The sequence below is a fragment of the Falco punctatus genome (genome assembly GCF_963210335.1).
Source record: "Falco punctatus genome assembly, chromosome: 10".
Taxonomy (NCBI): domain Eukaryota; kingdom Metazoa; phylum Chordata; class Aves; order Falconiformes; family Falconidae; genus Falco; species Falco punctatus.
This window is the reverse complement of record NC_137590.1, coordinates 13,317,985-13,330,942: the sequence shown is the minus strand read 5'-3', so window position 1 is coordinate 13,330,942 and position 12,958 is coordinate 13,317,985. Positions and strand designations below refer to the sequence as shown.

The 12,958-nt window shown below is 47.1% G+C and overlaps 1 protein-coding gene across 2 annotated transcripts in view; it reads left to right on the top strand.

Annotated features, from left to right (window-relative positions):
* The first annotated feature begins 5,355 nt into the window (after positions 1-5,355).
* The window catches only part of LAMA5 (laminin subunit alpha 5), a 97,084-nt gene continuing 89,481 nt past the window's right edge, over positions 5,356-12,958 (top strand). For both annotated transcript variants that reach the window (XM_080403662.1, XM_080403661.1), the window contains exon 1: positions 5,356-9,075. In XM_080403662.1, coding sequence (XP_080259788.1) covers positions 8,791-9,075 — 285 coding nt within the window. In that variant the 5' untranslated portion in view covers positions 5,356-8,790. The remainder of the gene's footprint in view (positions 9,076-12,958) is intronic.

The following is a 12,958-nucleotide window of genomic DNA, read 5'->3' as shown; positions in this document are numbered from 1 at the left end:
GGATTTTGTGGCAGAAGGGCTGGAGAGGCCTGTACATGTAGTGCTTCTTGCTTTGCATTGCATGAAGGCCCTCCACATTCCCCATGTGTTACGCTCACTGATAAGGTTAACAGGATAAAGAAAATGTTACCAAATGCATTTTAACAGATGACTGCAATTTGCACTCAGCTGTTAGGCTGCTGTTTTTCTTCTTTTAGGAAATGCAGAATAGGAAATCCTAGCTTGAATTATCAAGAGGGGCAAGGTAAAAGTGGTAATGACTGCAGAGTGAAGCTCCACAAATTTCGCTTGCACTCAGTCAAACTACAAAATAATCAGATGAAGCCATAACTGTATAAATGAGGCTTGAGTGTGTTTGCTCTGCTGACTTGGTCATGCATTCAGGACGTTCAGAGTGGTGTAACTACAGCCCAGGAGGTATTAGTCACGCTGGGAGAACTTCAGTGAATATAAGAGGGCTTCATCTGCGCAGTTACCAAGGCAACTCTTGCTAATATTTCATTACAATGCTTTCACCCTCTGCAAGTCCCACGGATTAGGACTGGGAGTCTCAGAAAGAAGAGTTTACTGTCAATATTGTGTTTGGATTGAGTATATCCAAGAGGAAAAAAAAAGTATTCCCCATAGGCAGAGCACACAATGAGCAGCTGGAGCTAAGCTCTGTTGTCCAGCACTGCCTTGTGCCCTGTGGAGAGCCTTGGGTAGTAACTAATTTCCCTCTTTCCAGCTCTGAAATAAGTAGAAAACGCAGGTATGAATTCATCCTCATCTGAGTTGACATGATGCTAAAGACACCCTGCAGCAGTGCTGTGCCAGGTTCCGTTCAGAGTGGCCACAGTACAGCTTGCACCGCTACAAGCTGGGGCCCTCAAACTGAAGGGCCAGGGCACTCCAGACGGGCCAACTTCACACCGGACTGCTGTGGCTGTCACCAGTGTGTTTGCTGGAATAACGTCCCCAGTGCCAGCATTGGGGGGTACGCCAAGCAGAGGCTGTTTGACCTTTTCTGGTCATGGGTGTTGATGCACACGAATGTCTGTTGACTTTTTTTTCTTTGTATTGCAGCTTCTGCCCTGGTAAAGAATAGGGAATACTGGGTAGAGTTAGTGGTACCACATTTGTGTCTCCTAATGTGCTTAAATCAAATAATGCAAACATGATGGTGTTTAATGTCGCTGGTGCATACCTAGGATACCAGCTCCTTCTGTTTGTTCACATTGATCTTTGTTACTCCAGGGAGTTATCCTCTCCCTCACTTTTTGATACCCTTGCCATGTCTGAAGTGAGAAGAAAACACAAAACTTGTGCCTTGATACTGGTTTTTGCCTTGACAGCTTGTATACAGAAAGTTCTGGTAATGATCTTAGTCTATAATTCTGACAAGTAATGCGTGAGGCAAGGTAGTGGGGCGTGGATGGCTGGTCTTTGCTTCCTGTCTTGCAGCCGAAACCCTGTGGCTGCTTGCTGACCCCAGCACAGCCTGCCTGTGCAGCAGAGGCCCCACATACTCATTGTACCAGTGCTGCTGGTATTGGCCATTCAACTTCCTAGACGTGGCAAATGAGGTTATTTCCCATGTTCAAGAACTGCTTTGAAAGGGATGAGGGAAGAAACCCTTCATTTTTAACTTCCCCCACGCCCTGCCCCCCGCCAAACTTTGCATCTAACCTCTTTACCAGCTGGCACGCTTTGTAAGACCCACAGTTCTCATTTCAGCTGGGAAAACACGTGCAGCACAATTAGAAAAGCTTCTGGGGAGCAGCAAAACCTGGAGCTTTATGGCTGGAATATGTATCCGCTGCTTCATTCAGTGTTGTGCATTTTTGAATATCATGCTAAACTGCACATCAGAGATAATGGGGAAATACCAAATGTTAAATGTTTGTTCCATTAAGTCCAATAAGTCTGTTGGGTTTCTGGATCTGTGCACCTTCCTCTACCTGTATCCCTAGTGACTGACACAAGAGCTGTTGCTGATTCCTTTGGGGAGCCACAGCCACTCTGTGTTGGACTGGACATTCCCTTCAGCTGGCAGAACGCACACGAAAACCAAAGGACACTTGCTGGAGTGAGATATTTATTGAGATGATCCTTCCTCTGGGGCCAGCTTGGCATTTGTAATGTTGCTGGGGTCTGATGCTTGCTCCTAATTAAACTTTTAATTAACTATGTATTTATGTTTCTCATTAAAGAAACAGGACTTCATAGGAAGATGCCAATGTTACTACCCTGTATGGCAGAGATCATCCTTTCATGAAGTCCATGTACTAGAAACTGATAGCGGAGGGGCTTTAAGGCATGACTTGGGTCTCATCAGTCCAGGGAAATTGGCTCTATATGATATGATAGTGTAATTAGCCCTAACAGTAACCATTTACGTTTGTACTGGGTATTTGAGTGTGTGCCTCACCATCTGGTGACTACAGTTAAATCTAGATTATGAGTAGAAAGATTTCTTGTATAAAACCACAAGAGCAGCATTGGATCAATCTGATTATAGGAAAGGAAAAGTCTGATCTTAAAGTCCCTAAGTGTAAGTGACAAAAGTTACTGCCAAAAGACCAGTTCAAAGGTAGAAGTTGTTTTTGTAGTAGGTGCTCTGTGCTTGCCTGGGGGGCAGGTATATCTGTATCAGCGCCATGTTACCCACCAAACACAGCGCACAAGCTCCGTTTTGTGCTGGTTTAGTAGCACTAATGAAATCAGAGCATTTCCCTGTCTAAGCAAACCTGCAGCTTTCCAGCTGAACAGAGATGCACAGTTAAGGAGAACGCAGTTACAAAGGCAAGGCAGGCAGAGGCAAACCTGGGGAATCATCAGCTGGTGTTTTACCTTTCTGATCGGGTGAGGTCTTCCTTCTGCCATGTTACTTAGTAACTTTCTCCAGGAACTATTGTTTTCAGAGTTATTTGTGACATTAGTAACAGCTTTCAAGAATGGCAAGGACAAAAGAAACCCCTTGAATGGAAATGCAGTGGATGACTTAACCCAAGCAGTCCTTATTGGCATGAATCATTCCTTCCCCAGCTTCAAAGACATGTGTGAATTGCATTAGCAGTGCTGTTTTTTCTGAAATCCCTGATCCTTGTCACTAATAATTTCCAGCTATATTTTGGAAAATGCAATGCGATGTTCATGAAAGCCAGCAAGTATCTGTCATGACCCCATGCCTGAAGAATATTTGTGCACATAGCCACAGGGTATAGAAACAAAACTGGAAGAATGAACTTCCCGGTATTCAAAGAAGTTACAATGACATAGTAGGAAAATCCTGCTCTCAGAGTCAGGCTTGAGTCAGTCTCCCACTTGCAGTGCTGGGTATGTCCCACCTTTCAGATAAGAAGTAAAAGTAGGTTCTGTCTATGTGTCTCTAGCTTGCCCCGGCAGCTCTTTCACGCTCCAGCAAGTGCATTAAATCCCATCGTTGCACTGGTTTTCAAGCCAAGCACATTCGCTCATCCCCCTTGCTTTCTCTGTGGCTTCAACTGGACGCAGCAGTCTTGATTCTCCTGCAGTGCTGAACAGCTACCATGTCTCGCCCTAGAAGTAGCTGCACTTTTCTGGTGGGTGAACTGATCTCTGTTGACATGTCAGCTCATTAAATCTGCAGGGCCCTTCTGGCTGAAGGGAGAACTGTGTGGCATAAATTTAAAGCATGATTTAGTTATTAACATAAAAGCAGCTGTGTTCCTGTTTGATTTGTGCAAAGAAAAACATGTAGCTAATAATGACCAAGCCTGAAGCATGCCTAGGAGACAGCACTATGTATGTTTTCAGAATAATACAGAGTTTAGGCTTTAAAAGAAAGTATTTGGGTTCTTGCCAGGTAGACAGACAGTATGAATGAAACACCTGTTCTGGCTTTGGGAGGGTTTTGGAACCATTTGATTACAGGGAAGGTACAGGCTGACCTTAACGTGAATTGAATTCTCTGGTGTAGAGTAACGAGTCCTACTATATTACGAAACTTCTTGATCTCTTTGTGAAAATGTCCACAGCAGACAAAACACAGATGTATGCCTTCTTTGGTTTTTAACTAAAAGGTGCTGCCTGGACATGGCAAACTGACCAGCTGTGTACCAAAACAGTCTTTTTTGAATTTAAATAAATGTTGAAGGGGAAACACTATAAAGGAAACAAAGATAAGACACATTAAAGTAATTCTACAGAGAAAGGGGGAAATAACTGTTAATTCCAGGTATGTCCTAATTCAGCTCTGGCTAATGCTCATCTGATGCTTTTCAGGTTTAGTGATTTGCATTTTCACAGCATGTAATTCAGTTCTGAAAAGATATAAAGGACGCTGTCTTTCCTAGAGTTGTTTCCTGTTGTATCGCCTTATCAGTCTGGTTTGGTTTGTCCAGCTTTAACTATTTCTGTTAGTATTGCAAAAACAGCATCGGGAATATTTTCATAAAAGCAGAGCTGCGTTGGGTTTAACACTGTGGGGTGCAAGTTTATGGCCTGTAGTAGATAGCAGATGAGATAGTGTGACGAGCCTGATCATCCCTTCTGACCTTTGGCTTTATGTGTTCATAAGAACCAGTCTGAGAAAGTGAGGCAGATACTGGTCAAATTCCTCATGCCTTCAACAAAACTCTTCAGTCATTTCCCACTGTAGATTCAAACTGTGCCCTAGCTCCCCCTGTGCAAAAGGGTTTAAAAAGCTGTAATTGAGCTGTCAGTTTGAAGAACAAACAGGGGGAATGTACTCTGGGTCTCTGTTTGCAGAACTGTCTGTATGTGCATCTGTGTGGGGGTCTGCATGAACAGGAAGAGAATTCCTTTCCGTGCCTCTGTGAACTCAGCAAACTCAATGCAAGTCTCACTTAAAACCTGCTTACGTCTTTTTTAGTATTATTTTTACAGACTTCTCTGGTAAACTTGTAAAGTTATAAAGCTGGGGATGTGCTTGAAGGATATTGATTGCTCTTCTGGCTTGTGTTGGTTCAGTTGCAGCTCGTGTGGAATTAGTTCTTAGTTTCTAGTAGCTGTTCTTGACACACTTGTGTCAAGACACAAAATGCTTATCAAACTGGTGATCTTCGTGTAATGTTCTTAGGTCACCATGGAGCAAAGCTCAGGAAACTCATTCCTTTATACTGCTTGCATCAGGGTAGTAGGAAAGTAATTAAATCTTTTGTAAGATAACATGTTCCTGTTCCTATACAATACATGGTACCAGAGCCATATGCTCACTTGTTTCTCTTGGCTCAGGCACTGCTTTTACTGACGGCTCTGACTGTGGTGGTACCTTGCTAGGAAATGCAGCATGTGAAGGCAGTGGTCTTTTTCCATTGGCCATATTTTGGTTTTCCCAGAGTGAGGAAATTTCTCTTCAAATTTCTCTTCTTTCATTTCTCTATGTAATAGACAATACAAAACCGGAGAATTTATTCACAGCAAGCAGAATGTGTCTGCATTCACTTGACAGGCCTGTGGGACACTTCCCTGTACTTCTGCAGTAGGTTAAAAGGGTCTGTGTAGATCAGAAAACTCTTGCCTGTAATCTGTTGAATCTTTGTTCAGACTTAGGAACTGGATTCCCTCATGAAGGTAAGCTTTTGGGAGCCCAAACATTTAATTTGTTCTCAGATCTCTCTTAAGCTCTTCCTGTCCCTCCACACTCCCAAAACCCTGTTGTCATTCTACAACTTGCTTGAAGAAAGAGCTTGTGGTTTCTGATGGCATCTTCTGGCAATCTTCTCATGGTCTTGCAGTTTTTAGGGAGACAAAATTAAAAACTAGAGTGGAACTCAGATGCCTTTAATGGTTGCAGATGGATAGCAGCATGGCTGAAGTCATGTTGCTACCTGTAGGTTCAGAGAAGATTGGAACAGGATTGCTACAGGCTGGATTTTTTTTTTTTCTTCTTTCTGCATTCACTGGTAGTGGATTGGTTAAATGGAACAGCCTCTTCCGCTTTAACACCTGTTATTTAAGAGTCTGTCACTATGACCAGTAGCTTTGTGAAGCTGAGTGGAGAAGCACCATTGCTAGTCTCAAGAAACTAGTAGAAGTCTGAGGGATCAGAGCAGATAACAACATGAATGATAAATGTCCAGGGCTGTTGAAGTTAGTGCTTAAAATGGTTATTAAATGGAAGAAAGGCTCCAGTACTCAAGCTAAATTCTAACTGTTATAGATCAGGGGACATCTTTTTTGGGAGCAGAGTATTCCTTGCCCACCCACAGAGGTTTTCACCTGAAATTTTTGCTGCTGGTGGCCCTCAGATGAGATGTTGGACTAGATGGGACTTGTGTCCAGTCCAGAGTAGCCAATATGTCTTGTTTTCCTGAGTGTGGCTGAACAGAGATGGCATTAGGACAGGAGTTTAAGCTGTTAACCTCAACTCTTTTGTTAACCTCTAAATTGGATGTTTAGCTATAAACTCTCTGCCTCTTTCTTTCTGTGCGGGGAAAAAAAACCTCAGAATCTTCTTTCTTTAAACCATTTCCATGGCTTCTTGGAAAACTTCAGACCCCCTCAGTATAAGTAGCCTATTTTAGTCTTCAAACTGTCTTTGCAAAGTAGCTCTGTGGCCGACTAGAGGCCAGTTCAGACTGCAGAAGGGTCATTTTTTCTGCATGGTGCTCCTGAGCCCGTGCCACAAAACCCACGTGCTAACTGTGATTTCACTTTCCTTAATTGCGTTTTGGAGGAGGGATTAATTACGTGCCACAAAGTTACCACTAGAGGGATTAGGGTTATTAGACGGGCCTAAGTGTTCTCCCCCTCGTAACTCTCTTGTGGGGATGGAAGAAAGTTATTTTCCTAATCTGTGGCCAGTTTTCCTTGCTAACTCTTTTTACGTATTCAGAGGTGCCATGGGGTGTAAGTAGCTAATTAAATATGGCATTTGACAAAGTTTAAGGAAGTCTTAATTCCTGTCCTATGGAGTATTGGTGTCCCATACATAAACATGTTAGTTAACGATTACTTCAGAGCACAAGTATTTTCAAAGGTGGCTGTTCCACTTTCCCCAGAGCACGCTACCCATTTTCAAGCGCAGTTTAAAGGGCAAAGACTGCTCAGTCTCTTTTCTTGAAAGGTTCTATTAAGCTTTTAAAGGCTATATTCATCTGCTGAGTGATAAGATCTCACATTAAGTGGGGGAAACCAGGGGAAAGATCTCCAAAGAGATGGTCAAGCAGGAAGGGGTTAAAAGATGTCTGAAAGCCCTTTAGGAAGTCTTTCTAACTGAATGGGCTTGGCAGCTGTGCTTCAGTGCTTCCTTGCCATGTGGAACCAGGCACCTCTCACTACCCTTCGTTCACAAGTCCTGATGTCATGCTAATGCGATCTCGCACTCTGCAGTGCCAGGAGAGAAACAGCTGGCACTGGATGGCTCCCTGGTTCATGATGGCATGTGGGTCTGCAGTCCTCCACCTCCTGATGTTGGGACCAAGCAGCTTTCCCAAGCACCACTTGGCTGGAGGGCCACGAGTGTCTGACCACCTGCAGCACAGGCCACTGCAGTGACCAGGGCTCCTCTCTTGCTATACAGTAATCTTACAATATATCACTATACGATAGGCCACATACAGTGCTTTAGATACTGTAAAAGGGATCTTTCAAAGTCCCTTGAAAGTGCTGAAATGAGTGTAATTGCATAGCCTTCCAGGTACATGCCATATGTGAATTAACTACACATATCACAATGCTTTTTTTTTTTTAAAGAGTTTTTCAAATTTAAGACACCAACTTTTCCAAGAGGGCTGGTTCCTGCTAGGCTGTCCACAAAAGAGGAACAAAGAGGATGATGTGAGGCAGCTACCAAATGCCCAGCAGCAGCCTGTGAAGACCTGGACATGCTTAAGAGCTTGTTTTGCTTCCTGCGAGGTTCAAATACCATAGCAATCCAACTGTATGGAGTGCAGACCCAATCTCCGGTGGTCTACTCTGTATCTTCTTAGTTTAAAGAAACAGCATTGGCCAGTTCAGGCACAACATTTTGTGTGTATTGTGCAATTCTTGGATTTAAAAAAGTCTGGGCTAGAAAAATCAAAGTAGTGTTTTGATGAGTTAATTTATGTACTGTCATGTATGACTTCTTGTAGTATGTTCGGTTTTCTTATCTGTAAAGCACCTTCCCCCAGCAGTACATAAAGACCCGGCAGCGTGCGTGCCCTTGCAAGTCGCACCACGGAGGGACGGTCTGTGGGCAGCAGAGGGATGGGGCGAAGGCTGAGTTATCGCTGCTTTCCCCCGTAGGTGAGGAGGCAAAGCCTTTCCCCAACAGCAAGCCTTTCTGGGGAAAGCAGAAGCAAATTTTCCCTGTCCAAACTTAATGAGAACCAACAGCATACCCCGAGGAGAGGAAAATGGCTTTTGTGGAGCCTTTTACTGTTTTGTTAATTAGTAATCGAGCTTTTTCCTGGACATAAACCGATCTATCAGTTAATGGAGTTTAACGTACTGAAATACCAGCGGGCGAGACCCAGGCAATGCAGATACAATAGGCACATTGTTTCCCTGAGAATCCTGTCCCCCTTGCATATTGGGGGGGGGGGGGGGAATCCCTTCACCCCGTTTGGCCTCTCCTCTCACGAGGCTGCGGCTGCCCGCGGGCCAGGGGGTTCCCGGGGCGAGGCGGGCTGGCGGGCGGCGGCCCCCGAAGGGGTTAAGGGCGGCGGGGCTGCGCACGGGGCGGGCGGCCCCTCCCCGCCGCCGGGGCAGAAGTAGCGCGTCCACGGCGGCGCGGCGCGCAGTGTCGAGGCGGCGGGACGGGGGAGGCCGGTGCTGCTGCCGCCCGCGCCCGCCCCTGCCGCTCGGGCAGCCTCGGTGAAGATGGCGAGGGCGGCGGAGCGGGGCGCTGCGTGGATGGGGCTGCTGTGGCTGCTGCTGCTGGCGCTGCCCGCCGCCGCCCGGCCGCCCGCCTCCTTCCCCAGCGATGTGAACGGGCACAGCCTCCACCCGCCCTACTTCAACCTGGCCGAGGGCACCCGCATCTCCGCCACCGCCACCTGCGGCGAGGAGGCGGCGGGCGCCGGCAGCCGCCGCGCCGTGGAGGACCTGTACTGCAAGCTGGTCGGGGGGCCGGTGGCGGGGGGGGACCCCAACCAGACCATCCAGGTACGGCCGGCGGGGGGGCACGCACACACCCGCCCGCGGGCGGCTTGTGGAGCCTCGCTGGGGCGGCGGAGCCGAGCGCCCCTTTGTGCTCCCCCGGCCATCGCGCCCTCGTTCCCCCGCTGCTGTTCAGTCGTCGGTGCGGGAGGAGGCAGAGCTGGGTCTCGCCGGGGCTGGGCAGAGCAGAGACCGCAGCGAAGAGCGGGGCAGCTCCGAGCCGGGCGCGCAGGGCAGAGCCGGCCTGCCCGCTGGGTTAGCGGGGGGCGCTCTGAGAGGGGCCAGAGGGTAGGCAGGGGTGGTCCCCAGGGCATCCTCCCCTGCCTAGGCCTGGGCACCGGCGCCGGGAGCCCATCTGAAGCCCCCCGGAGCAGTTGGGGCGATGAGACGCACGTGCTCTTTCTCTCCGTGCCTTGTCAGGAGCCGCACATGTGAAATGCGGCTTGCCGAGTTCTGCGGCATTATTTTTAGAGTTGTCGGTTCCTTATGTTTATGAAATCCTGAGCAAACCAGCCTCTCTGCCAGTCAGGGAATCGTTATGATAAATGTGGTAATAATTACCTTTATGGGTCTTAACACCGCCATTCCCTGTGTGTTCAGTGTGGTGTTGGGATGAGCAGAAGAGAAAGTTAAGAGGGTGAATTTTACAAGCGATTGTCAGGTGACTTATCTCAGGGGTCCCATTTTAAGAGGACCAGAAGGAGCTTGCAGCCAGGAATGCAGATGGTAAAAACTGCTGAGCAGTTTAACAGCTATGGCTCTCTTGAAAAGGAAAGAACAGTTGTAAACGTGCTTGTAAAACACTAGTTTTGGTTGCAGGAACTCCAGACCCACTGCCCCCTCCCAGGGCAGCCCAGTCTGGGAAGAACAGTTCTGATTTGAAATGCTCTTGCAGCCTGAAGCCTGCCATGGAGCTGCCAGCTGCTGCTTGCCAGCATTTTCTGCTTGTTGCTTATGAGGTTCACAGTGCCAGTTCACCTGTTGCAATGGAGCAACAGGGTCGTCTGTGTTGTATGTAAAGAAAGTAAGGAAAAGCCTTGGAAAAATCAGTTTCCCAGATCAAGCCTTTCTTGGCCTTTTTGTAAGGACAGCTTTGTCATAAGATGTTCTGTGAAGCATTTTTCTCATTCTGGCCACATTCTTTTCTGGCTATTGTGTGATTATGACATGGAATTTTGCTCCATATGTAGTAGAAATTGTTGAAGACGTTACTGGATGGCAAAAAGCTGACTTTTCCTCCTTTGAGTTTTGCCACTGTTAAAGTGATCTCTTTCACTTTGCTGCACTGTAAAATAATGTAACTTGAAGAAGCTTGAAGTATTAGTAGCAGGAGACTTACAGGGACCTCGATGTAGTAATTGTGCCTACGGTGACGTAAAGGTAGTAGGGAAAGGTGAAAAAGTGACTGCCACTGTGTGCACTTGAAAACAAACGTGAATGATCTGCCAAGCAAAACTGGGAGGATAAGACTGCCTGGAAAAGCTAGCAAATGTGGGCACGTGTTTATCACTCTACACCTGTGCTCCGGCCATGCTGCTAGCTTAGCATGGCACACTGCACTAGGATGCTGGTGACTCAAATAAACCCTTCAGGCTGTACCAGCTTTGGGAACAGTTGTAACTCATCCTTCAAGCGCAGCCCTTTCCTGGCACCGCAGGGTGTGCACATCCTCCTGGCTTTGCCCCGCTGCCAAGCAGGGCTCCTCAGCTGTGGATTTCTGCAGCGACCCCTTCCCATCCTCCCATCTCCTCTGCAGCTCTGGCACGTGGTCACTTTGATCAGAGCACCACTTCCCAGGCCAGTAGTCTTCGGTCAGTCTGAAAGCCTTAGAAAAATCCTTTTGTAGTGGCTCCTTTCCATGACCACAGGGAGCACCTAAAAGGGAGGGGAGGAAACAGGAGGTGTCGGAGCAGAGGTCAGAGTTCCCAGTTCATCCCCTTTAGGGGTTTTGGCACCACCCGGTGACTAAAGCGAAGCGGGAGGTGGGAGGGAAGTGTTCAATTTGAGCAGACTGAAACAGCAATAATGAACTCCACATGTATGTCCTCACTGCCTGCGTGTCCCACCAGAGTCCCTTCCCTTCTCCATTCACCTGCTCAGTGGTGTTCGTGCATGGTGTGGCTGTGGTGTAAAGGGGGTTTGGGTCAGGAATTCTGGAAGAATGCCTCTTGGGACACTCAAAAGATTTCCACATGCTGTGGTGGTGGAGAGACATTTGCTTGGCTAAAGATCTAGTGTAAACTTTAATACAATCATCCAGTCGGTGAGTTCAGTCAGTTCTCCGTTTTCTGCTTTTTTCATTTGACATTGTAGAAGACTTCCAGGAAAGGGAGTTCATTGACTTAAAAAAACTTTATAGTCTTAAAATGTTGATAATTGTTAAGCTTTCTGAAATAATGCTGCCCTAAAGACACTTGCGGTGTTTTTGGCACTGGTTGTGGGAAGGCTGTAAACCTTTTCAAGGAGTTTCCTTTGCTTTATTCAGGGCTGTTTGGCAGAAGACAGCATTTCTAACTGGGGGGGGCTTTTCAGTCTGCAAGGATGTGATGCACAGTGATGCTGAGGTGTGCGGAAAGCGACTCGCCATGGAGGTTTGGTTCCCTTGCCCCGCTTGCTAGTCAGCAGGGGCAATCCTACCTTAATGATAATGTCTTGAAGATGAGACAAAAAAGAGATTATAGGTTTATTTTTCTGATCAAGCTTTACTGAAGATGCTTGTAGCTGTCTTCCAAGACAGACAGCTCTGCAAAGGCATAGCTGTGTGCTCATGTTCCCCATCCCATCCAGCTGCCTGGGGGCTCTTCAAGAGACCTGCCAAAACTGGCAAGGATTGTACACTGCCCTGAGTGAGACAGGGTTGTAGATGATTACTTTATTTCAGGAGATTAGTAGTATAACAATAAGGGAAGTTACTAGCATTAATTGAAGTAATTACAGACCTTAGAATTTAAAAATATGCAACAAACCTCACTGATTTCAAATCGGTGCTGCTTTTGCTTTCATCTGAAGCCCGTCTTCACCTAAGCGCTGCTGCTGCAGAGCACTTGTTCGCACTTTGAATTGCAGTGCTGAGCTATGCTTGCTAGAGTAGTATTGGGGGTAACCGCAGGTCTTGTCCTATTGCTCTTCCAGGTGTTGGTAAGAGATGAGGTCTGAAGCTGTTTCCTACCAGAATGTCTCCGAGTTAAGTGATAGCCTCTTTTGATATCCTGCAGTAGTCAGTGACCATCTGGCCTGGTGCTTTTTTGTCTCGTGCGTGGTGCTGTGCAGTATGGGGGAAGTTGGCTCAGCCCAGGGCTCTCTGTGCTTCGGGTGACGGTGCTGTACCTCTTGGTATGTGTCTTTTCCATGTTTACGTATATGATAGCATTGGACTTTTTGCCCCCCATTTCCTGCCCTTCTTACCTCATCTCCAGCAGCCAAAGCTGCCCCACTCTCTCTGGTTTTGGATAAATTAGGTGGGGAGAGCTGAGGTTGGGTCATGGCAGGGCCAGATAAACGGGGACAAAGCGTCAGCTTTCCCCGAGGCAAGCAGTACCAGCAGGGTGCCGAGCTAGTCTTTATGCTCAGGGGAACTTCAAAGTTCCCACTGACTTGAGCAGGAACACGATCAGGCCTTGCAGGTCTCTGGAAGCTGCCCTCCATTCAGACCTCCTTCCTTATCTCCCTCCCTTTGCAGGGTTCTGATAGTGGCAGCTTTATGTTCTCTAAGCTGCCTTGCAACTTCGTGCATTGCTGAAGTTCTTTCTTTGGTGTACCTTAGTGATGTTCAAGCCTCTCCTGCCCCGGCAACCTGCTGTCTCCACTAAGCCTGCAGCTCACAATTGCTTTTTAATTAAAATCCTCTGCTGATGTCAGAACTTCTCTCTTTCCTGTAGAGACCTGAAGC